A 22,514-nucleotide genomic window follows, 5' to 3' on the forward strand; every position below is an offset into this window, starting at 1 on the left:
TCCAGAATTCGGCGAAAATGGGAAACGGAAATATCCTAGGTTCCCAGGTTTCCTTTGCCAACCCTGCTATGTCTTAATGTATAATTTATAATTTTCAAACTTCAGCAAAGTGACAAGCAATACCTAATACTTAAGAATTACCTTAATATTGAATATTAACCATAAAAGCTGAAGCTTAAGTTTAATACGCTTAGGTAAATTGTACTCGTATACAGAATGTAAAAAAATGTTTATTTTTTATTCTGAACGAAATAAAGTTGTAAAAAGAAAAGAAAACGTGATATTCATCCCGACAAAAGTGCTCAGGCTCAATTTAGGCGCCAACGACTCTATCTGTTCTATAGGGTTGAGGTCTTTAGTATTTTTTTATTATATTCATTTATTTAAATATTCTTCATTTAATAATTATAAAATAATTTTCAATAAATAAAATCTATAAATATAACAGAGCGTGCTTCATATTTCCTTAGGTTGCCTAGTTATGATATTTATTTTGAATATATTTTATATATACTTCTTTTTATGTATGTACTTAACACTAACGACTTTTATTGCAGAAAGAATTTTGGAAGTCTGTCTATAGTGTTAAGATGTTGAGTGGCGGAACTCTACGCTACAGTTTATCTCAACATCAGAGAGAAGATATGAAAGTATAAATTTAAATAAATATTGTATTTCCTGGAGTAGGAATCGAACCCACAACCAGTCGCGTTTACAGTCACACACGCCACGACTAGAGTCTTCCGACTATGAAGCTTCTTTGCACCGAAAGAAAGAGCAGCTCAATTATATGTCAATGTAATAAAATACCCAGAATACATAATATATCGATATGACGAGAAGAAGTGACTGACCTACTTTCCACCAAACTTATCACGATTTGCCAAGCTGTTCTCAAGTTTCCGGTAGCGTTTCCTTGTATTATAAAACCGAATCTTAAATATGTATATTGCTTACTATACTTGATATTTATTTATATTTTATTGTAGTAAAGTATAAATATTACAAGCAAAGTAAAATAAATAAAAACGTCTGCTGTAGTCTGTTTTTTTTTAAATATGAAATGAAATTAATATCGAAATATATTTCATATATTTTAATATGTATCAGGCAACCCTACGTTTCCCGCGCAACTGTAACGCGATTACAACGCTCGATTAGCTGAACTCGCTCGTCTTGTTGTCAATTTATTTATACATTTAACACGTTCAATTTGCAGTGAAAAATATTGATGGACAGTGTTTAAAACAATTTTGTTCATAAAATAAGTTTCTGATCATAGCTTGGGTCTGTGTGTGATGTGTAAATAGTCACATATCAAAATATTACACTAAAAATAGACCTCATTAAAATCTCTTTAATCTACATTAAATAGCAAAAATATTGACGGTAATAATTATTTGTATTTTACACTTTTGTTTCTTTGTTTTATATATTGTTTGGATATGTTAATAAATGTAAATTATCAAAAGGGATATATTATTGCATTCGTTCAAAATCTTAATTGCATCAATATCTCAAAGGTCTCTCTTAAATGTGAAAATAAAAACATAGATGTTTTATATTTGAGCTTTAAGCATCGTTAGCTGAGTTATAAATTTATTTGTCAAGGCAATAAATATTTTATTTGTTTAGTACTAGAGACTCATTTGCGGTGTTGTTCATTTATAATTATTTTTAAATTATAAACAAAGAAAAATATAATATCTTAATATGATAAGATATGATAAGTATGCTATAATATTCCATATTGTGTATGTCGTTATGTTAAAGTACCGTTTTTCATTATCGTATCAAATTCTACACATAGTCAATTCTAGTAAGTGTAGTAAAGCTACGTTAAGTTCAACAATAAATATATTTTTATGTTTAATTAATATTTTTATTTAAGCAATCTCTTGCAATTAGGTAACGATCCAATCTCAGCAGTCAATAATGTAAACGATTACTTTGCTAATATAGGGAAAAAACTTGCTTCTGCCGATCATTTCAATAGTGCTCCTCAGATGTACCTACCGTACACTGCCGCCCAGGTAATACCTAATTCAATGGTTATTAATGAAACTGATAATTCAGAAATTAGATCCATAATTCTTAATCTTAAAAGCCATTGCGCGGTAGGGTGGGACGGTATATCGTCCTCTGTCCTTAAAGCTTCGGTAAATGTACTTACCCCACCTATTTCTTGGATTTGTAACCTCTGCTTATCCCAGGGGGTATTTCCCAAAATCTTTAAAAAGGCTGTCGTTCACCCAATTTATAAAAACGGATGTAAGGCCAGCTTCAGTAACTACAGACCCATATCTGTTCTAAGTGCCCTATCTAAGATCTTGGAAAAGCTTATTAATAATAGACTTGTCTCCTACTTAGGTAGATACAACTTGCTTTCTCCTAACCAATATGGTTTTAGAAGTGGTAGCTCAACCGAGGATGCGCTCTCGAATTTAGTTGATGAGGTTGCCCAAAATATCAATAATAGAAAAAAGACTCTTGCCATATTTCTGGACATTTCTAAGGCCTTTGACACGGTCTCACTACCGATCCTTTACAGCAAATTGGAAAATATTGGTATTAGGGGAATTGTCTTGGATCTCTTTAAAAGTTATTTATCTGACAGAACACAAGCAGTAAACATTAATAATAATATTAGCAATGAAGCAAACGTCTCTTTTGGAGTACCTCAGGGTAGCGTATTGGGACCAACTCTATTTTTAATCTACGCTAATCAACTTTGCAACCTTTCTGTTCCAAATACCAAAATTATTTCTTATGCAGATGATACCGCTTTGCTTGTGTACGGTAACAGTTGGGCCGAGACACGCGAGCATGGTGAGAAAGCTTTAGCCATCGTAATAAGCTGGTTGTCCTGTCACAGGCTAACATTAAATGTGGATAAAACCCAATTTATAACTCTAGGCCCGAAACGCTCGTTGCCACCCATTTCTTTTTCTATAATTGCTCATAGATGCCACCCCGAATTAAGTCCAATTTGCCATTGTAGTAATATTAATAGATCTTCCACTATAAAATACCTTGGTGTTATTATAGATGAGAATCTCACCTGGAGGAATCATATACTAGCTTTAAGTGCCCGTATACGAAAAATAATATACATTTTCAAACAATTAAGATCTGGAGCTAGTATAGAAATTGCTAAGATGGTTTATTTCGCACTTGTCCAATCGATTCTTACTTACTGCATACCGGCATGGGGTGGTGCTCCTAAATCAATCTTACTCCCACTAGAAAAAGCACAGAGATGTATACTTAAGGTTATGACATCTAAACCTACCCGTTTTCCAACTGCCGAACTATATGACATTTGTAAAGTTTTAAGTGTCCGTCAATTATTCGTTCTGCGCTCTATTTTACGGAAGCATAGGCTCACCCCTTTCGAACCGCAGAACAATTGCGGGAAACGAAGAGTTGATAAGGTTTGCTCAATAGAGTCACGACGCACTGTCTCGGCAAATCGCCTATTTTATTACTTAAGCCCCATACTATATAATAAAATAAATAATGAATTAAAAATATATCCCCTAACCTTGTATCAATGTAAAACTAAATTGACTGACTGGCTATTAAACTTAGATTATGATCAGACAGAGAACCTATTGATCGTATAGCTTGATACCGATGAAGCCATCATACGTACGCACACACACATCCACACACGCACACACGTCCACACACGCATACACACATCAACACACGCAAACTCACACACCACATATAAACATCATGCACATGCACTCTAATAATGTTTTGTTTATTGTATACCTTTTTATTTTTTCTTTTAATTAATTAATTTTTAATACTATTATTGCATGCTTTTTTAATTATTAGTTTTTATCATTTGTTATATTTTAAAGTTTTTTCTTTTTTTTTTTGTAATTGATCATACTAATTTATGAATGGATGCTTGTGAGGCGGGCGTTAATAACTGCCACACAGTTTACAACTAATGCGGTTATTATCGTTATAAATTGTTTTTTTTGTAATTTTGTTTATGAATAAATTATATTATTATATTATTATTATTTTATTTAAGACAATGCCAAGGTAACGGCTCTTGCAAGTACTTTGAGCAATACTTTTAGTACTCGACCTTTAAGTTAATAACATAATTACATAAGTAATGAAGAAAAAACATATTGTGCGTGCCTCTAAGAAAGAGTAAAGGTGCTTAAAATGAATGCTTATACAATGAAAATATTATAATATTTTAATTTTGTACAATAATATTACATTTTTACGTGCATTGAGTTTTTAAAATTGTTATTTTAATATTTTTATCTAAAGTTATGAGATTTGTATTTATCAACGTTTGATTACTTTCACTTTATTATGAGCCATAAAATCACGTTCTCGTTAACCAGAACAACTTGAGGTAACAGGTGTTTCTAGTACTAGGATTACTTATACAATAAAAATATATAAAAAAATACTTGTTAACTAATATACTAAGGAAAATAACTTACCTTGTCAGTTTTGTATGGATTCATAAAATATTTAAAATTATAATATACTGTCCAGATGAAAGCACAGAATCGATATACACCTTTGTTTAGGTCGCTGTCCTAATTTGAAATAAGAATTTGTAACTTAAAAAATGGGTATATTTGATTATCAAATATTTCTTTATAACTTTCAAATGATATGTTATATTGTATTTAAAAAATATTATATATTGTCGTATTTTGGTTAGGCCGTTTTAGGTTATGTATAGTGTGGGGGGAGGCCGCGCGCGGCGCTGTCGGCGGCCGGCGGTGGGCGACTGACTGCGCGCGAAGGCGGGCGGCAAGAAGCCTTCATGTTGGTTTCACTACCGCAAATACTCTATCTCCATTCTAAATACAAATGTCCTCAGGTGGAAAGGAGATACCTTTAAAACGTGCGGAAATAATAATTCGTAATAACAATTTGGAAATTAAATTTACTTTTGATAGGGGTTAAAATGTTGATGTTATCTGTTTATATGTAAAGGAATAAATATCTCTACTATCATTTTTAATTACGATACTAATTTCTGTATATTACAAAAATCGCTTATCTCTAGAAATACTCGTAATAATACTAAATAAATTTTTCATAAATAATTAATACAATACTTTCTATGTTGTTTTTATTACCAGAATGTTATTAAGTACATACCTTTCTATTAACGTCTGCAATAAAATGCAATGGATCGCAATGAAAACTACTTTTCTTTATTTCTTTTTACTCGTAAATCATGTTATAAGTCATTTAAAAGATTTAGGAGAAGTTTCTAAGAATTGGACAAGTGTTTTGAAATATTTAGAAAAACGTATAGTTGGAGGTAAAACTGCTTCAAAGAAAAAATTTCCGCATGCTGTTCAGATATTTAATTTTGGTGGTCTATGTGGGGGCACGATATTGACAAGTAAAACAGTGTTAACAGCAGCACATTGCTTTGATGAGAACGAGAACTTAGCCGAGATCTTCATATTCGCAAGTAGTTAATACTAAACTTTTTCCATATGAACTAACAACATAATATCGACACTCCAGAGTTTCATTAAACTTGAGAAAATTTTAATTTCAGATCCTCGTTATCTTTTTGATAACCGATCGGCAATGCACGAGGTGTGGGATTTTAAGAAACATGAACTTTATAATAAGCCAGCAATGTTTGCTAATGACATTGCAATTGTTATGATACACGATGAATTTCAATTTGGCCCCTTTATTCAGAAAGCTAAATTGTCTAACACAGATATGTGGATGAAAGAGTCCACTGTCGTTGTCGTTACCGGATGGGGAGAGACAAAGGTATTTTTTGTCTCACATATATAAATTAATTAAATATTAAATTAATAAATATCTATACTAGTGTCTATACCCATCTATACCCATATCGGACACCAACTAACTAGTTGGTGTCCGATATGGGAGTTGCGAGATACTCCCAACACAAGTGTCTTCTGACCACTTACCGGGAGTTCTCAGTGTAATAATTTGTATGTGATATTTCAAAAATAAAGATTTATTATTATTATTATTATTATTATCTATTTATAATTATATCTTATACAGTATGGTGAGGGCATGAACAATAAAGATTTTAAGCAAACTCATCTCAATTATATTAATAAAACAACATGTATGATCCAAAATGAAGTGATATTGCAACCGGAAATGTTTTGTTTGTATGGTGAAGGAATAAGAGACAGTTGTCGAGGTGATTCAGGAGGAGGAGTCGTTTGGAATAGGTGAGAGTAATGCTAGTGGTATAACAATGTTTTAACAAGTTTCATAATAAAAACCAGCTTTATATTTAGTTTCAAAATATAAGAGGAAGAAATACAATTTCATTGATAAATATCTGTACTAAGTCAAAGGGAATATTTTTTTTGTGTAAATTATGAACCAATACACTGTGTTTGTTCATATATCTTTATCATTCATCACTATTTAATTGTCTTATGGCCTTGTAAAATAGCTATATTAATAATTATTCTACACTTTTTAGACTTATAGTTGGAATTGTATCACATGGGAGGGGATGTGCGGAAAAACCAGGCATATATATGAGTGTTAACTATTTTAGATCGTGGATAAATGAGACTCATAAACAATTGTACGAAAATTTCTGTAATTTTCACAATAAATTGAAAATACCTTCTTAGTTGTTGTGTTTTATAAATACCTAATGATCCGCTTGCTGCTAGCCTGTTCTAATAACATTATAATTTAAAAAAAAAACTATTTATAATTGTACAGATGTTGTTTGACAGAAATTTAGTCGAAATATTGTATGTTGATGACTTTTTTATTTAGCTAAAGTAAAGTAAAATATAGATTATTTCAAAAAACCTTAACAAAATACAATGGTGAAAATTGCACTTAAATCGGTTCAAAGATTGCAAAGAGTATTTTTCAATGTACAATTTGCATTTAAAGAATATATATTAAAAAATGTAGAAATATATATTTATATCTAATCCGCTAGAGCAGGTAGTTGAATGGGGAAACTATCAACCCTCCATTTCCTTAGGCGTCTGCCGGTGTCTAGACGAAGCGCTAAGTTTTGGTAATAAAAGGGCATTTCATCCGACTTGCCTGGGAAAAGGTAAAATCAAACATGTTGTTACACCATTATAAACGTTATAAGATCATAAAAACTTACGTGCGAAAAACCTTAAAATCAAGTATTTTAATTTACAATATAAAAAAGATTTATACTTGTTCTACTTTAGAAAAAAAATAACACAATATTATTTGACACTTAACACAGAAAATCTCAGAATAGAGACAATGCTGTCCATACAAATAGTAAATGAACGTTTACCAACCTCAAACGAGCATAATCATACAAAGATTTAAATTAAAAACTTGACTATTAGATATAGGTATGTATATTAATTGCATACATAGATACCTACAGAAACTTACAATTTAGTTAAGTAAGCAATCATTTAAAATTAAAAAATTGAATTCATTTCCACGAGTGGGGATCGAGTGGGGGGGATAGTTCAAAAAATTATAATACGAGAAGTCAAGATATTAACGTCAAATTAATAATCTCGTGTTTATTATGTTTCAATATATTCCGTATTATGAAGATCTTTTCCCGGTGATTGCTTTATACGACAATATTTTTTTGAAAATCTTTTACTGTTCAGCATTATCCACCTGTAACATATTATCATTTTAATAATTATTTTTTTATTTGCCATTGGGAACTGTCCATCATATTGGATAACTTTTGTTAAGGCGATTTTTTTATTTCTTAAAAGAATTAAATAAATTTCGAAAATAAAGATATTTATTTAAAATCCGTTATTTTGGAGTTGCTGGCCACCAAGACTAAATACACTGAATTAAAAAATATTTTTAAAAATTTCATTGGTACCAATTCCAAAAATCCACACCCACCGTGACTTCCACATTTACACGCTATGCCAGTGCTCCACCGCGGCCTCAGAGGTCTCCCGTAAAGTGTTAAATAATAATATGTAATATTCAGGACACATTTATATTTTAGGTAGTATATAGATGGAAGATAGACAAAATATTGAATATCTAGACAATTACAGCTATATACATAATAGATTCTATGGCTGATGGTGCGGAAAATTAAAATAACATTATTTGGGGACATGATCGAGCGGGAGTGACGTTACGTTATTGGGTCTAATTGGATTCAGATGAGATTTTGGATAGATCACTATGGCAGGCTTACACACGCCAAATATTTTTATGAATGTTATTTATTTACCTGTAAAAATATGAAACATTGGTAATAATTGCGGTGTTAGCGTGTTCCGTGGTGGCCCCGTATGACAAAATTCCTACTAATAATAATTTATTGTATATAGCACCTCCTCCGTTATCGCTTAAGTGCCCTTCCTAAAAAACAACACATATATTTGAGAAAATATGGAGAGTTATATCAAAAGTTAGAAAATATTTATTTTTATACATATATGTCCATATAAAGAAATGTATGAAAATTTTACAATTGCCCAAACTCAATTCGTAATCTTAAAAACAAAACTTACTAAAAGATATTTAGCACAGAAATTTGATGGACTCATCAAGCGTCCAAATTGCTTTAGGCATTCAATTTTATCTACTAGCACCATTTGAGATTGTAAGATCAAATTCAAATATTTAACTGGTAAATCCTGCAATATTAACATTTAATTTATTCTGTGGTAGGTATTAATTAATATTAATTATGGTTTATTTTTTATTAATGAAATCAAATTTAATTATTCTAATGGGTAGGTTTTATTTTTTTCAGCTTCACGCTGCATCTCGTATATAGTAGGGTAAGCAGAGGGAGCCTAGTGTTAAGACACTCTGCTCCCCACTTTCAGCCGAATTCTGGAGGCATTGCGTGTTGAGTTGTTGAAAATGGAGTTGAAAATACAATTTTTCTAACATTTTTGTACAGTGCCATCTTTTTAATCCTCAAACATTCGGAATAACTCAAAGAATTCTTGTTAGAATAATGCTAATACGAAGTTACTACAATCAACTACAGATGGCGTTCTTTGTGGACTCTGCATGACACTAAAATACAATAATGTCGGCACGCACCTAAAAAAACAGCGGTTAACATTTAAAACTTATAACAAGCAACAATTATACCTATGAATATTATAAATATTCATGTAAGTTTGTTCGTTACGTTTTCAGACTAAAACTACTCAACCGATTATCGTGAAACTTTGTACAAATACTCTTAGTGATATTAGAAAGGACGTAGGATACTTTTTATCTCAGAAAACTATTAAAAAGTGAATATTAGTGGCTATAATATAAAAATAAGCTTAAGCGAAAAAAGTGGAGTCATGTTTGAGTCTGTATTACATTTCGTGACATGGCGCGCGAAGCCACGGGCGGATTGCGGGTATTTTTTTAAATATGTCAATTCTGTTGTACGAGTTTATCTATACATACAATAAAATAGTTATAAATAAATTAATAACCAGTTATAAATTTTTTTGTTAGTTTTACTATAAACTTACTAACCGTCCCACCCCATCCTGTTACTGTTACTGGTGAACTAAGTCTAAAACCAACGTCTGGCTCAACAAGAATTGTTTTAGAGACGTTTTTTCCAAAGACAACATGATCCTGGAATAGATTTTTAGTTAACCTATTTAATGCTCAAAATGTTGACAACAAAAATATTACTTCATTTAAAATTTTCAAGTAATAAATTTCGTTAGCACATCGACGGTTCTTAGCTAAAGCATTGAAAGTGAAAAATTGCCAGTATCTTTTATTGCTGTCTTGAACTACTAACATGGGGTAGTTTTTGATAACATAACTACACATTTAAATAACATTTTTTAAATAAAAATAAAAATAATTAAAACTACACTTCTTACTATTTTATAAGAACGATAAAAACATTTGCGAGAGCGATTTCGCTTTCGATACTTTACATAAGAGACCATCGGCATAATAAATATAATGTTTGCATAAACAATGAGCTTACTCGCAGCATCACTAAAGCTATGTCGTTGTCGAAACTATTTAAATATTTGTAATATTCATGAGTTTTATATTCTATGACGCTGATAATTTGCCTAAAAACATGTACATATTTAATTACATTGTTTAACGCAAAAATCAATTAATATTATTTTCTTCCCACGTAATTCAGAACTTCAGGACGTCTTACTTCAGAGCGACCACGACTCATCGACCATACTATATAATTATATAATCAAAGCATACCCGCTGCCAGTCATAGAACTAGAACCAACTTTAACGACGACATGCTCATTTTTGTTATTATCGAAGCAACTAGCTGCAGTCACCACAGTCCTGCTGCCGATCAAACTTCCAGAACAATAGCTAGAGCCGTAAACAATTAGCACGTGGTGTGGTACATCCTTTATGTCCGTTACTGGGTCGCTGGTACTTTTATATATGAAGGTTAGATTTCCACGCTTAGACAATATATCGTAGGATTCCATTTTTACTATAGCGTTTAACAGTAATAATAAGAATCTAAAAGAAAATATTTAAGTTTGTAGTCAGGTTATTATAGTTTATGTAATATCATCAGTAAAAACTGGATTTTTGTACATGCATATATTTAGATATTAGTACACGAATTTGAAAGATTTTTTTCTTGTATTAAGCTTGATATGGTATTAGTGATTTTAAAAACTGGAACCTGATGCCAAGGCTTAACAAACCAGCCAGGACATCGGTACTATGAAAAATAGCTATCTATTGGATCCTTTAAAATTTCTGATAATATCTAAAAGTCAAAGGAAAACTGACGTCGAACTATAAGAGATAAGATAAACGCAAACGAAGTTTCGATACCATCTAATGTACAGTATAGTAAAATATCAATTAGTTATGTTTTTAAACATGAAGTATATAATGTCATGTATTAAAGCATGCATGATATACAATTTGTTGCTCCGGTGTCGAGGTAAAGCGCGGCGTTGAGTTCTGCCACTCAACACGCAATGCCTCCAGAATTCGGCAGAAAGTGGGGAACGAAGTGTCTTAACACTAGATTCCCTCTGCCGCTGCTGTGTGCGGGATACAGCGTGAAGCTGATTTGATTTATATAAAATTTAAAAGAGCAAATATCTATAATACTGGCCAGTTAGATAGTTTAACCTGCAAAAAACAGTTAAAAAGGACGGCCACCCACTTAATAAACTAAAACTCGTTGGAAAAATTCTAAAACGAAAATTTTACATAAAAAAACTTACTCAACCATGCTCTCTTTTATCATATGATTTTTATAGAAGTTGCTCGTGAAATGTTGTTTTAGTTTTTTTTATCTTGTTTACAGAGTGCATTAGTACGTAGTGCACGTCTGCAATGCAGTTAATATTCGCCCCCATGTAGACTTCCAAGTGTTAATAAAACGAGCTGCATTTATGGTAAACGCTTTTATATTAGGTACATCTATGTAATATAATATTTATATTTCATTTGCTATTGGTCCTTGAATATTAAACATATTCAAATATAATTCATGTTACACTTAGATGTTATAATAATGTGTAAAGCATGGATTTCATGTTTATAGTAGTTTAAAGAATTTTACATGTTAATATATTGGTAATATTAAAATCGATATGATATCATTTCTTGTTTATGTATGAAATTATTAAAGAATAGTTTAACCTACGTAATTGTTGCTTCAATTTAGGCAATTAATTTTATAAATACAAAAAAATATAAATAATTAATACCTATATTTATTATTTTTAGTATAATTAAATAATAGATATATACAATCTGGTCTACTACACTTCACAATCAAGTATTAAAGGAAAACATTACAAACAACAAACTACCGAACGTTACTCCCACAGCGTGAAAAGATTGAAAAAGTTATTCACCAATTCAAAATATTTATAACGAAATATAATCAAAAAATCATTTGAAACGCCAAAACCGTAGATTAAGCAATAAACTCTGTGCGATAAACAAAGAACCAGCTATCAGCGCCATAAAGCGACCGCGTTATTGTGTATTAAATTTTCGATCATAACGCGCACCCGATATGGAGTTATTGGTGTTTACGTTAGAAGGAAAATATTTATCAGGATTTTTCCCAATTTTCTTGCATTTTCCTTTACATAGCCCGTAAGTTATGGAAATAAGATTGACAATACAAAATGAAGCAGTTCCTCGGATGCAAATAAGTTTGTCGAACGTTACAAGTCGTATAAACGTGAGGGATGTATCGCGATGTGTACAATATCCTAAAGTTAACATTCACATCACGTCTAGGGAGGGAAGTCGGAGGAATAGATTTACTTTGGTACTTTCGGTATGGGATGAACGACATGTAATCACCCTCGGAGTAGGTATTTCACTTAAAACGTATTGGCATCTGCTATTTATTGTCGTGACTTAGCTTGTTTATAAATGCATTGATATTAAAGAGACTTTCCCAATTTAAATTCAATTATACGGTTATTTATAAGTTATCTAAAACGAACAAACACATAATTATTTTTTTTATGTACGGGGCTGAGCTGATTTTGATACAATTTTATTGGCTACGGCATAACATTTTACGGCTTTAATTTTTAACTCCCTTTTTACCTATTATTTTAATCGGATTTACTTACGGAATGTAAAAATACAGTAAAGGATAATATTTAGTGTTAAGTAAATTGTTAATATTATATGGATTTGTATACGAAGAGTAACTTATACTTAATTTAACGTATCTGGATTAGCATGATATATGAGCTCTCGTATATACGAGTATAACAGCTAATACTCAAATACGTTCATTTAAGTGTTATTGATGAATTAATTAGCTAAAAAATATATTATGAATAATTAATCCATAATATAATAGCGGTATCACATATTAACCGCTATATTTCAACCGCTATAGTATATATTGAGGATTTAAAAACCAAATGAATAACCTGCTTTTTTTAGCTTATCTTTTAAATATTTATGGAAAATTGTTTTTATTAACACAAATCTATCTACATTTTATGAAATCAATAAAAGTGGTTTTTCAAATCTTTGTGCATTATTTAGGTCCGTCCAATTCTTTATATTTATATTATCTATATTTTTGAATATTTCTGAATTTGTGTTATATAAAAATTTCAAAAAACCAGTCAAATACGAGCTAGGTTCAACCACTGAGGGTTCCGTACAAATTTCATGATTGTAGGTTAGCGGAAAATAAAACTTATAGAACTTAACATAATAAAATTTACGTGATAGAAGATACAAAATTTTAATAGTTTTTTTTCTATGTAATCTTTGACTTCTTACGAATTTTCTTAACTTAACTTAACTGTAGATTTAGATATTAATTTCATCTTGATACTTCCACGCGTTCTTTAAAAAGATAGTATTGATAAACGGACAACAAGTGATCTTATTAGAATTTGCTTTTACTTTTCAGTTACGTAACCCTAAAAATGATATATGCTAAACCATTCCAGGTAACAAATATAGTAAAATGTATTATTTCTCATCACTCAGTGTAAAGTAATTCGTTCGTTATTCAGCCTCGACCAATCAATTTACCTCCCTGCAATGCGCCAATTTTATATTCTTTATACTTTAATTTAACGAGATGGATGTACGAATGTTGTAAGGCTTTGTATGAAAAATATTAAATGTACTACATATATGAATTGAGAATTTATTTCAATAACAAAATTTCATATGAATAAAGCTATCGTTGGTATCCAATTACGTAAACAGCTTCTAATTTAAAATTATTTGTATTTTATTTATGTTGTTGTCATGTTTGCTATGGTGGATGATTGATTTATCACATATTATGATAGTTGTTTTTCCATATTTATTTATTCGACCTCTTGAGTTAAATGAATAAATGAAATGTGGTATATATGCGAATATACTATATAATGTCTTTTAATTTTATAAAAAGATATACCGATGTGAGTAGGTATATAGTGGATACTTGTTCATGAGAGGTGTTACATCTGTATACTTAGCTAACATCAGGCTCAGGGACCAGTCTCTGTTTGAATGTGGCCTGGAAGACGGTTCTCCTTCTCACTTCCTTTTCACATGTCCTATGTTAATCCATCCCTTATATGGTACAATACCATGTTTCTTAATTTGTGTTTATGTTATATATTTATAAAAAATACATAGAAGACTCTATGTATATATGTAAATAAGCGAAGTGTCTTAATACTTGCAGGTTACAGCGTGAATATGAAAAAAAAAACCGGATAGAAACTATTATAAATTAAATAATTGTAGTCTATTTCACAAAAACGACTGCTCTCAAACTTTAATTTGTAAACTTTTATAAGTCTCTCCTAAAAATTATAAAGGTATTATTTATATTAAAATTATCTAAATATTTTACGTAAAGCTAGTTATTAGAAATTGATGTGAGGTCTACTTAGAAGTTCACTTTTATTACGATTGTTTAATATTAGCATGTTACGACAAGGTCATAAAAACATGAGCTTCAATTTTATTAATTGTCAATATTTACGTCATGTAAAGAAATTTCATAGAATAAATTGAAAACATTATATGTAAAACATTTTTACGTTAAAAATGTTAACCTCAATCCGTAAGTTATGCTCTCTGGCCCCAATTTTACTGGACTAATATTGTTTATAGGGAGAAGCCCAATAACAGGGATGGGCTGAAATACAAATATTATTTGTTGGTCCGAAGCTTGATTTGGCACATTCATGAGTCTCGTACGAGGACAGATATGTTTACTTTTTAATTTTATTCCAGCCACGCTTTTGTTAGTGTTTTGTTGATATTCGTCATTGATTGCTAAAATAAACGCTAATGTTTTTATGCTACCGTGATGCGGTTAGGAGGAATGATTGTAGGGTAAATTATATTTATATTTAATAAAATATGCCTCGATTCAATTCAATCAATATCAATTCTTTGCAGTATTTACATTAATATTTAGGTCAAGTTTGACACCGTCGTTACTGATTTCGATTCCCACTCGGGAGGATGAAAATTTAATATTTTAATTTAATTGCTCTGATAACAAGAAAAGCGAGGCATTGAGTTATACCAATCAACACGAAATATCTTCAAAATTCGGCGGAAAATGGGAAACGGAGTGTTTTACCAGGTTCCATCTGCCTACAGCGTTAAGCTATAATAAACAAATATTTAAGTCATTATTTCATATCGCCCAATCTAGTAAGATACGGTCCACTTCCCCCCCTGGCTCATTGTCCTTAGTCTTAGTAGTAGTTGGTAGTTCTAATAAATATATAACCATAATACAGCGTTCCCCCGAGTTTTTCCACATTTATAACTTTATATAAAAAACCCGAATTTTGTAAATAAAAACAAATATCAAATCTTGTTTAGTACAAATTTCGACGTGACTACAATATGTTCATACAAATGTTAACAACTCGTGTCTTGAGAACTTGGCGTGTTGAATGCTCCACATAACAATTATATGATATTATGGTTCTACCACAAGTTACCTACTCACGTAGTTACCGTCGTCTTTAGTATGGTACTTTGCAACCCTCATTACTTGTAAGGTCGTTAGTATGATTCTTGATTTAAACTTTACTTAAGTTTCAAGTAAGAATGTCAAATTTATTTTAGCTTCACACCCTATCCTGCACATATTAGGGTAAGCAGAGGGAATCTAGAGTTAAGATATCCAGGCCCCTATAAACAATTTTGTTCTCTACTTTCAAGATGCGGGTCGTGTCTGCAGTTGTTATACAGAGAATGCATAATTATAATAGTATAAATCTATACATAGTAAGCATTTTTCTATTACTAATCGAAGCCGAAAAAAATAACGTATAAGTTATTTCTTTGCCTCGAAAAATAAAAAAAAGGCATGAACCTGTATACATTACTCCAATATTTATATACAAAAAGCTAAACAACCCAGATCTTTGTCTACGAAGATATCTTACATATTGTAGTAAATATGGTCAACAATTTATATAGCTTATCAGAAATTTCATCTCTATACAAAAATTACTAGTATATTTGCAATATCCAAGGCACAATATATGGTATCGGGGATCCGATCTGGGTGTCCTAAATTGACCCTGACCCTAACAAATACAGTAAGTCCAAGTGGGCTATCCCTATCCGAGTTATTGTCTATTTGTTTATGTAATGTGCGGGCGGCGCGGCACGCGAGCCTCGGCGCGGCAGTCACGCGAGCGCGGCTGACCTCTGCAGTCGCTACGAGCTACGTCAGTGCTACGCCACCGCTACGGCTACGTAATGTGGTGTTTTCTACTTTTGACTCTGTTCGTCACAGTCCAAGGGCGCGCGGTAAGAATTACTTTCTTTTTCTTTCGTAGACTCGTAGACGAGTACGTAATGAAGACGCGTCTTAATAAAACACCATTTTTGTTTTGGTTTTATTTAAAAACCGTTGTATTGGATGCAGAAAGTTATTTTTATTTAATATTTCATTTTCCTTAAAAATGTCTATGCTTGAGTGGTTGAAGATTTATTCTTTTATTCGTTTTGCGCTCAGAGATAACTTTCTAGCGTCTACTGTCGGATCCGCGTAGATGTAATTTATCACTTACTAGAATTTAACATATCCGTTTCTCTGTGACTTTCAATTTCAAAGTTATTTATAGTTTTATAAAAATAGTTAATATATATAATTCAATGTAAAGTTTGAGCGTAAAATATGTATGCTAACATTTAACTTCAATAGCACTTGAAATAGATCACATTATTACTCAAATGTTTCTGTTTTTAATAAATTATTATAATAATATAGATATTTTTTTTCGTTTCTTAATATAACAATGAATAAGTGATTAAATGAAATATTTTAATTTAGAAGCCAAAGCTGCGATATATATAGGTGTATTGTTATTTTCCACTCATGTAGTTCATTGATAATATTTGCCTGATATACGTGATAATACTTTGAATCTAATCTAGAGGTTTATATTTAGCGTTCGTGGTAATTTAGGATATTTCCGAAGCAAGATAAGCAAAAAACATGAATGATATAAACAATTTATTACCCAGACACGCAGACAGTCAGTGAACTTTAATAATTCTTTCATATTTACCCTTCAACTCTTGATGTCAAATTAATTTGTGTGAACCCCAAATAATAATTCGCAATTGGACCTTCTTCGTACTTTAGATTATTTAACTATATTAAATTTTAATACAAAAGTATAAGTCAACATTTTTCCCATAAATGTACACATAAATCCATAAAACTATACAAAAAATGCGATTTTTACCAGCTTAAACTGTGTGATTTAAGAGAAAGGTTTATTTGTATAAAATATGCATATTATTATATTACAGTAGCCGGGAGAAGACAGAGAAATACTTCACTTAATGAAATAAGATAATTAATCATCCATACTATTTCTATAAAGAATAGATTTTAGTATATGAGAAATATATTGGAAAATAGCTGTTACTGTGATTTGATTAAGACAAAGTACGGTATTAGATGCGTCACGCAACACGGATTATATGGATTACTAGCGGACGCGCGCAGCTTCGCTTGCTTATTTTGGGGGTGAATTCTAATAAACCATAAAACATGTGTTCAATGAAATGTTTTTATGAGTCTAAATTTCTATATTTAAAATAATCCAGATTAAATCCAGTTTGTATAGAGAAAAGATTTTTCCATACAAACTTTCATCCCCTTATTTGCACCTTTAGGGGGTGAATTCTAGAAAACCATGAAACGCATGTTCAATTAAATACTTTTAAGAGTCTGAATTTCAAATTTTATAAAACTTGGTGCCGATTTAAAAAAAAACTATACAAACTTTCAACCCCTTAGGGGAGAATTCTAGAAAACGATGAAACACGTGTTTAATTAAATACTTTTAAAAATCTAAATTTAAAATTTTATGAAAATCGATGCCGATTTAATTTTTTTTCCATACAAACTTTCAACCCCTATTTCACCTCTTTAGGGCTGAAATTTTTCAAAATCCCTTCTTAGTGGATGTCCAGATTACGAAAGTAAACATCTGTCCAAATTCCACGTTTCTACGTACAGCGGTTACGGCTGTGCGTGCGTCTTACCTCAGTCAGTGAGGACAAGTCCTTTTATATATATAGATTATAGTAACGAAACTGTGGGGAACCAAAATAAGCTTCGTCACTAGAGCTCTTGTCTTTTAAAAATTAACTATTCCGAAAAAAAGCTTTATATAAATGTATAACTAAGTCATAGTGACTATACTCCAGTATAATATATACGTCAAATTATAAATTCAAAACGTTCATTTAACGCTACAAGTATGCGCCTGTCTTGTATCTGTAACGAAGCATTCTAAGCTCCGCAGGGAATTTCCGCTCGGAGGTTAATTCCGACATCCGAATATTCCACATGTGCCTAATTAAGCTTCCTCTCGAAGTTAATTAACTAAAATTGTGACTAAAACTTTTTAACAAAGAAAACTATTTGATTTTATATGTTTATTAAGTTATAATTATAGATTTTTATCTTCAAATTTTACTTTTATCTTAAAATTCACTTGATCTTTTAATTTCGCTGCCAATATTATCAAAGCTTATATAATAAATTCAAATATAAAGCTATTCGTATTTACGATCAAATTGATAAACATAAGTATACATATAAACGTTCCATTAGATAATTGGAGTAATCACAGCTTGCCACATTAACCCTACCGCGATTAATACGCGGATTATCGACACATATATATAAGGCGAAATTCAAAATGTTTTGTATATTTTAAATAAGTTTACTATAATTAATTGTGATAGGTACTTCACTTTTCACATTGTTTTAAGAATATATGTATAGGGTAGTCAAGTCAAATTAAGAGACCATCTTGACGCAATGGGACGCCCGACCGCAAACTTAGTGTTTATGGGTTTGATACCTATTTAGTCGGTCATACTAACTACGGCGTTGAGATCCACTGTCAATTTCAGGCGGAAAATGGAGAACTTAGTGTGTGGACACTAGATTCTCCCTAAAAAAAAACGTGGCCATATCTGGGAGCGATTTGTGTAATTAGGACATAAAATTCAAAATACTTTTAAATATAAATATATCTCCGAGTAGATATTGAATCAATACCTATCGTGTCTAAGTAGGTAAATATTTTTTAGAAAACATAAAAATTTGAACGAAGCAGTATTTGAACCCACGCCTCTTGGAAACTTTCCAAACGCTCTGACCAACTAAGCCATACGTTCTCATGTCATCCGATTTTCTTTCCTAAATGTGGAATAACACTTTAAAATTGTAAAAGGTAGGTAAATAATTTAGTGACGGCAATAAATAATGAATTTACTATTTTAAAACATTTATTATTTATGAGAAAATAGAAGTTACTTCAATAAATATTTTAGACAATACAATGGAATATTTTCTGATTCAATAAAACGTAATAATCCAACGTTATAAGTCGTTATATTTCAGACTTGTCAAGTTACCATTATATTGGTGACAATTAAATTTTTTATTACAAAGGAAATCGAATAATTGAAATGTTCCGAACCGAATATGAAGATTAGAGCATCCCTTTTAGGAATAAGTTATAGCTACATTTATAAATTAAATATTTCGCCTGTTAGGCGTCCTATCATTTTATATGGAAGGCGTATATAGCCTTTTTTGTAGAGATTTTGATATCATGATACATATATTCCCCATACGACAAGGTTGGCTGGTAGAGAATGCTTTTTAGCGTTAAGCCCGCCTTTTGAGTACGTATATTTTATTAATATACAATAGAGAATAAATTAATAAATAAATGTTATACTTGTATCCGCAACCCACAATAACAGCAATTATAATTGGAAAAATCTATATTAATATACCTTTAATAAATCAATACTTGAAAACTGAAACAATGGAGATTATTTGAATCACCAAGTCAAATAGCGACTCGGGAGAATAGCTAGTTAATTATGTTATCGGCGGGGCTCGTCTCAACTATGCAAACTGTTCGTTAAGAAATAGTTGAATATCGATTAACGCATATATTGAGAGTTATTGGCTTCATAGGCTGACTAAGCCTTGCCTGGCTTCTATACAAATCAGGCCACTTATCTCAGTAATAAGATTATTCTTATTGCAGCAAATTATACACCAAAATGCCTCCAAAATTCGGCGGAAAGTGGGGCTCGGAGTGTTTTAACACTAGGTTCTCTCTGCCTACCCTGCCGTGTGCGGGATACAGCGTGAAGCTGAAAGAAATAATCAAATTATAAACGTCAGGAGATTAGGTTTTCTTGTGATTAGACAGTAACAAGCCCTTTGTCTATGGAAATATGTTCTCTTACAAATGTAAATTTACTAATTTAAAAAACTGAAAAGTGTGTATATACCTTATATAACGTCTAGTGAAACAAGAGTATTATACGTTAAGTTTTTTCTTAAATATATTTAGTCTTTTATAACTTTAACATATTTTGTCTATTTATAAATTAAATTAATATCATTTTTTTAATAATTTTAACACTTACCTCCATCTCGAAATGCATATACTCGTATAAGGAGATTTAATATAGAAAGCTCTAAAAACGTCAAATCTTTTATCATTTAACTTCTATCGACATTGATAAAGGTCTATACATTTTAATGGAATCGTCCACTATTAATACCAATCAGAAAGGAGTAGATGAAACAGATGATAGCGAACAGGAAATTACGAACGGCGCCGTTTTGATAGAAGAGCTCACGGATTCTGCAGGCCAATTCGAACTTTTATTAAACTTAGGTACCGAGTGCAGTTAATTAGTAGCGCTAGTGCATTCTCACGTTCATTCTAATGGAGTTAGTATTGCATTTACCTTTATATTTTTTTCGTTTTTCTCTACTGCTTTGTGAGTTATATGTTAATTGCGATTTTTTTCTTTTAAATAATCAGAAAAGCGTACTTCAAGTAGTTATTATTTAAGTAGGTACTAATTACTTTTTTGAAAGAACAAGTTGCAGTTGGTATCTTATAATAATAACTAGAATATCTTTGGAGATCTTTTTATAGGTTAATTAAGTTCTAGAAATAAAGAGGGAGCATTTTTTAGTTAATAAATTCATATGTTTCACATAAAACTGTGTTGATGTAGATTAAAATTCTGTAAATTTGTTGGTTCTCATATTTTTTCTTTATAATTAAAATTAATGTATATTATTATGTTATAAGGTGAACATCAGTAACACATGGGTACTACCAGAGGAAGGCTTCCCGGTATTCTATCGCTACTTCAGAGATCGCATCTCCTGGTACGAGGCTGATGCGGTCTGCCAGTTCCATCATGCAAATCTTGTTACTGGTAAGTAAGCTATTGAGTATTAAATGTAAATTATCTAACTATTGGCTAGGTAGTCGTAGTGCAGGAGCAACGTTCGACTATAAAGAGTTCGATTCCCACTCGAAGACAAGAAAAATTGCAGCGTAGAGATTCGCCACTCAACACTCTGTTTCCAAAATTCAACGGAAAGTGGAGAATGGATGATTAAGCTCCCAGGTTCCCTCTGTCTACTGGGCAGATGCTACCGTGAAGTTAAAAAAATACCTATCGGCAAATATACTAAGGCAAAGAGCTTCCTGCTCTCAAGGTGTCAACGACGTCTGCCCTTCATGTCTCACATTGCTGTATCTTTTGTCAAGTAGTAGGGTAATAAGCACAGCAAGATACGTATCTTTCTATTTACAATAATAATAGTAGAAAATAGAAACAATGGTAACGCAATTTTTTTTTAAAAGTCCTTATATCAACATTTTAATTTCTTTTTTAACATTTAAATGTTTGAATTTACAACAAAGAAAAATGAATACCATAAAAATAATGTTTGCAATTAAAAAAAAATATCTTAGAAAAGATAAGGGAAACGGAAACAATGAGATAATCGGGTCATTAGGGTAATAACCTATCATTATTTTCGGTATAACGGTATTGTTGGCTGTAACGAGAACATTTGGAAAAGCAGTTTGGGAATTGTTGTGAAAAATTGGTAGCTTTGAGAATAGCTGCTATAGAATAGCTAATCGTATAATACGTATAATAATAATAATTAAAAATATTATAGCAATTCATAATTATTCAAAAATATTCTTAAAGTAATTTGAAGTGTCATTCGACATTCAATATTTCGAGTGCAAAATACAGAATGTAGTATAGACAAAATATAGAATACACTTAGCTAAAAAAAACGAAAGAGTAGGAATACTGGTCTAGAATCTAGTGCCAAGACTCCGTTCCCCAACTCTATCATTTCTCTATCTCTATTATTTGATTAATATAACGTTAGAAGGTTATAGATATTAAAGTTTATTAACAATATCGACAATTTCTTATAATACATCGCAGTAGTATTGTTGAATTTTAACATTATTTAGTATACCACAAATAACAGCAATACACCCTTGTTAGGTGTTATCGAAGGCCGAGACCTCCATTACCGCTGATGTCTCCGACCCAGCCTGATAGCGTCGTCACAAATAAATGTGCTTTGCGATAAGATAATATAAATATAATGTACCCATGTCCAAATTATTTTCATAAACAAATATGAAATATCTATCTAT

At 31.1% G+C, this 22,514-nt stretch overlaps 4 protein-coding genes across 4 annotated transcripts in view; 2 read left to right on the top strand and 2 right to left on the bottom strand.

The window, feature by feature from the left end:
* The window catches only part of Mct1 (Monocarboxylate transporter 1), a 28,179-nt gene extending 23,447 nt beyond the window's left edge, over positions 1–4,732 (bottom strand). The window contains exon 1 of the mRNA XM_085193862.1: positions 4,482–4,732. The gene's annotated coding sequence lies outside the window, so the exon portion shown is untranslated. The remainder of the gene's footprint in view (positions 1–4,481) is intronic.
* A 461-nt stretch (positions 4,733–5,193) lies between these two features.
* LOC146541255 (chymotrypsin-1-like) lies at positions 5,194–6,669 on the top strand. Its single transcript, XM_085195004.1, has 4 exons — positions 5,194–5,476; positions 5,567–5,793; positions 6,058–6,233; positions 6,494–6,669. Exons 1-4 carry the CDS (start codon positions 5,194–5,196, stop codon positions 6,648–6,650), a joined length of 843 nt encoding a protein of 280 aa, XP_085051130.1. The 3' UTR covers positions 6,651–6,669.
* An 887-nt stretch (positions 6,670–7,556) lies between these two features.
* LOC146541256 (chymotrypsin-1-like) lies at positions 7,557–11,451 on the bottom strand. Its single transcript, XM_085193943.1, has 7 exons — positions 11,220–11,451; positions 10,219–10,494; positions 9,977–10,067; positions 9,505–9,609; positions 8,526–8,651; positions 8,243–8,373; positions 7,557–7,656 (listed from the first exon to the last, which is right to left on the bottom strand). The coding sequence occupies exons 1-7, from the start codon at positions 11,240–11,242 to the stop codon at positions 7,557–7,559; spliced, it is 852 nt and encodes a 283-aa protein (XP_085050069.1). The 5' UTR covers positions 11,243–11,451.
* Positions 11,452–16,137: 4,686 nt separating this feature from the next.
* Positions 16,138–22,514, top strand: part of LOC146541257 (uncharacterized) — a 36,730-nt gene continuing 30,353 nt past the window's right edge. Inside the window, exons 1-2 of the mRNA XM_085185574.1 lie at positions 16,138–16,275; positions 21,129–21,258. Coding sequence (XP_085041700.1) covers positions 16,225–16,275; positions 21,129–21,258 — 181 coding nt within the window. The 5' untranslated portion in view covers positions 16,138–16,224. The remainder of the gene's footprint in view (positions 16,276–21,128; positions 21,259–22,514) is intronic.

The sequence above is a fragment of the Heliconius melpomene genome, chromosome 1, assembly GCF_056956725.1.
Source record: "Heliconius melpomene rosina isolate 202511_hmr_F chromosome 1, ASM5695672v1, whole genome shotgun sequence".
NCBI lineage: Eukaryota > Metazoa > Arthropoda > Insecta > Lepidoptera > Nymphalidae > Heliconius > Heliconius melpomene.

What these genes read in the sequence shown, in the direction of transcription:
- LOC146541256 (XM_085193943.1), bottom strand. Translation starts at nt 11,242, where the DNA reads ATGATAAAAGAGAGCATGGTTGA. An exon ending in ATAAAAGAGAGCATGGTTGA is followed by an intron (nt 10,495 to 11,219) that starts GTAAGTTTTTTT and finishes ATTTTCTTTTAG; the next exon opens with ATTCTTATTATTACTGTTAA. An exon ending in AATGTTTCATATTTTTACAG is followed by an intron (nt 7,657 to 8,242) that starts GTAAATAAATAA and finishes AATATGTTACAG; the next exon opens with GTGGATAATGCTGAACAGTA.
- LOC146541255 (XM_085195004.1), top strand. Translation starts at nt 5,194, where the DNA reads ATGAAAACTACTTTTCTTTATTTCTTTTTACTCGTAAATCATGTTATA. An exon ending in CCGGATGGGGAGAGACAAAG is followed by an intron (nt 5,794 to 6,057) that starts GTATTTTTTGTC and finishes TATCTTATACAG; the next exon opens with TATGGTGAGGGCATGAACAA. An exon ending in GGAGGAGTCGTTTGGAATAG is followed by an intron (nt 6,234 to 6,493) that starts GTGAGAGTAATG and finishes TACACTTTTTAG; the next exon opens with ACTTATAGTTGGAATTGTAT.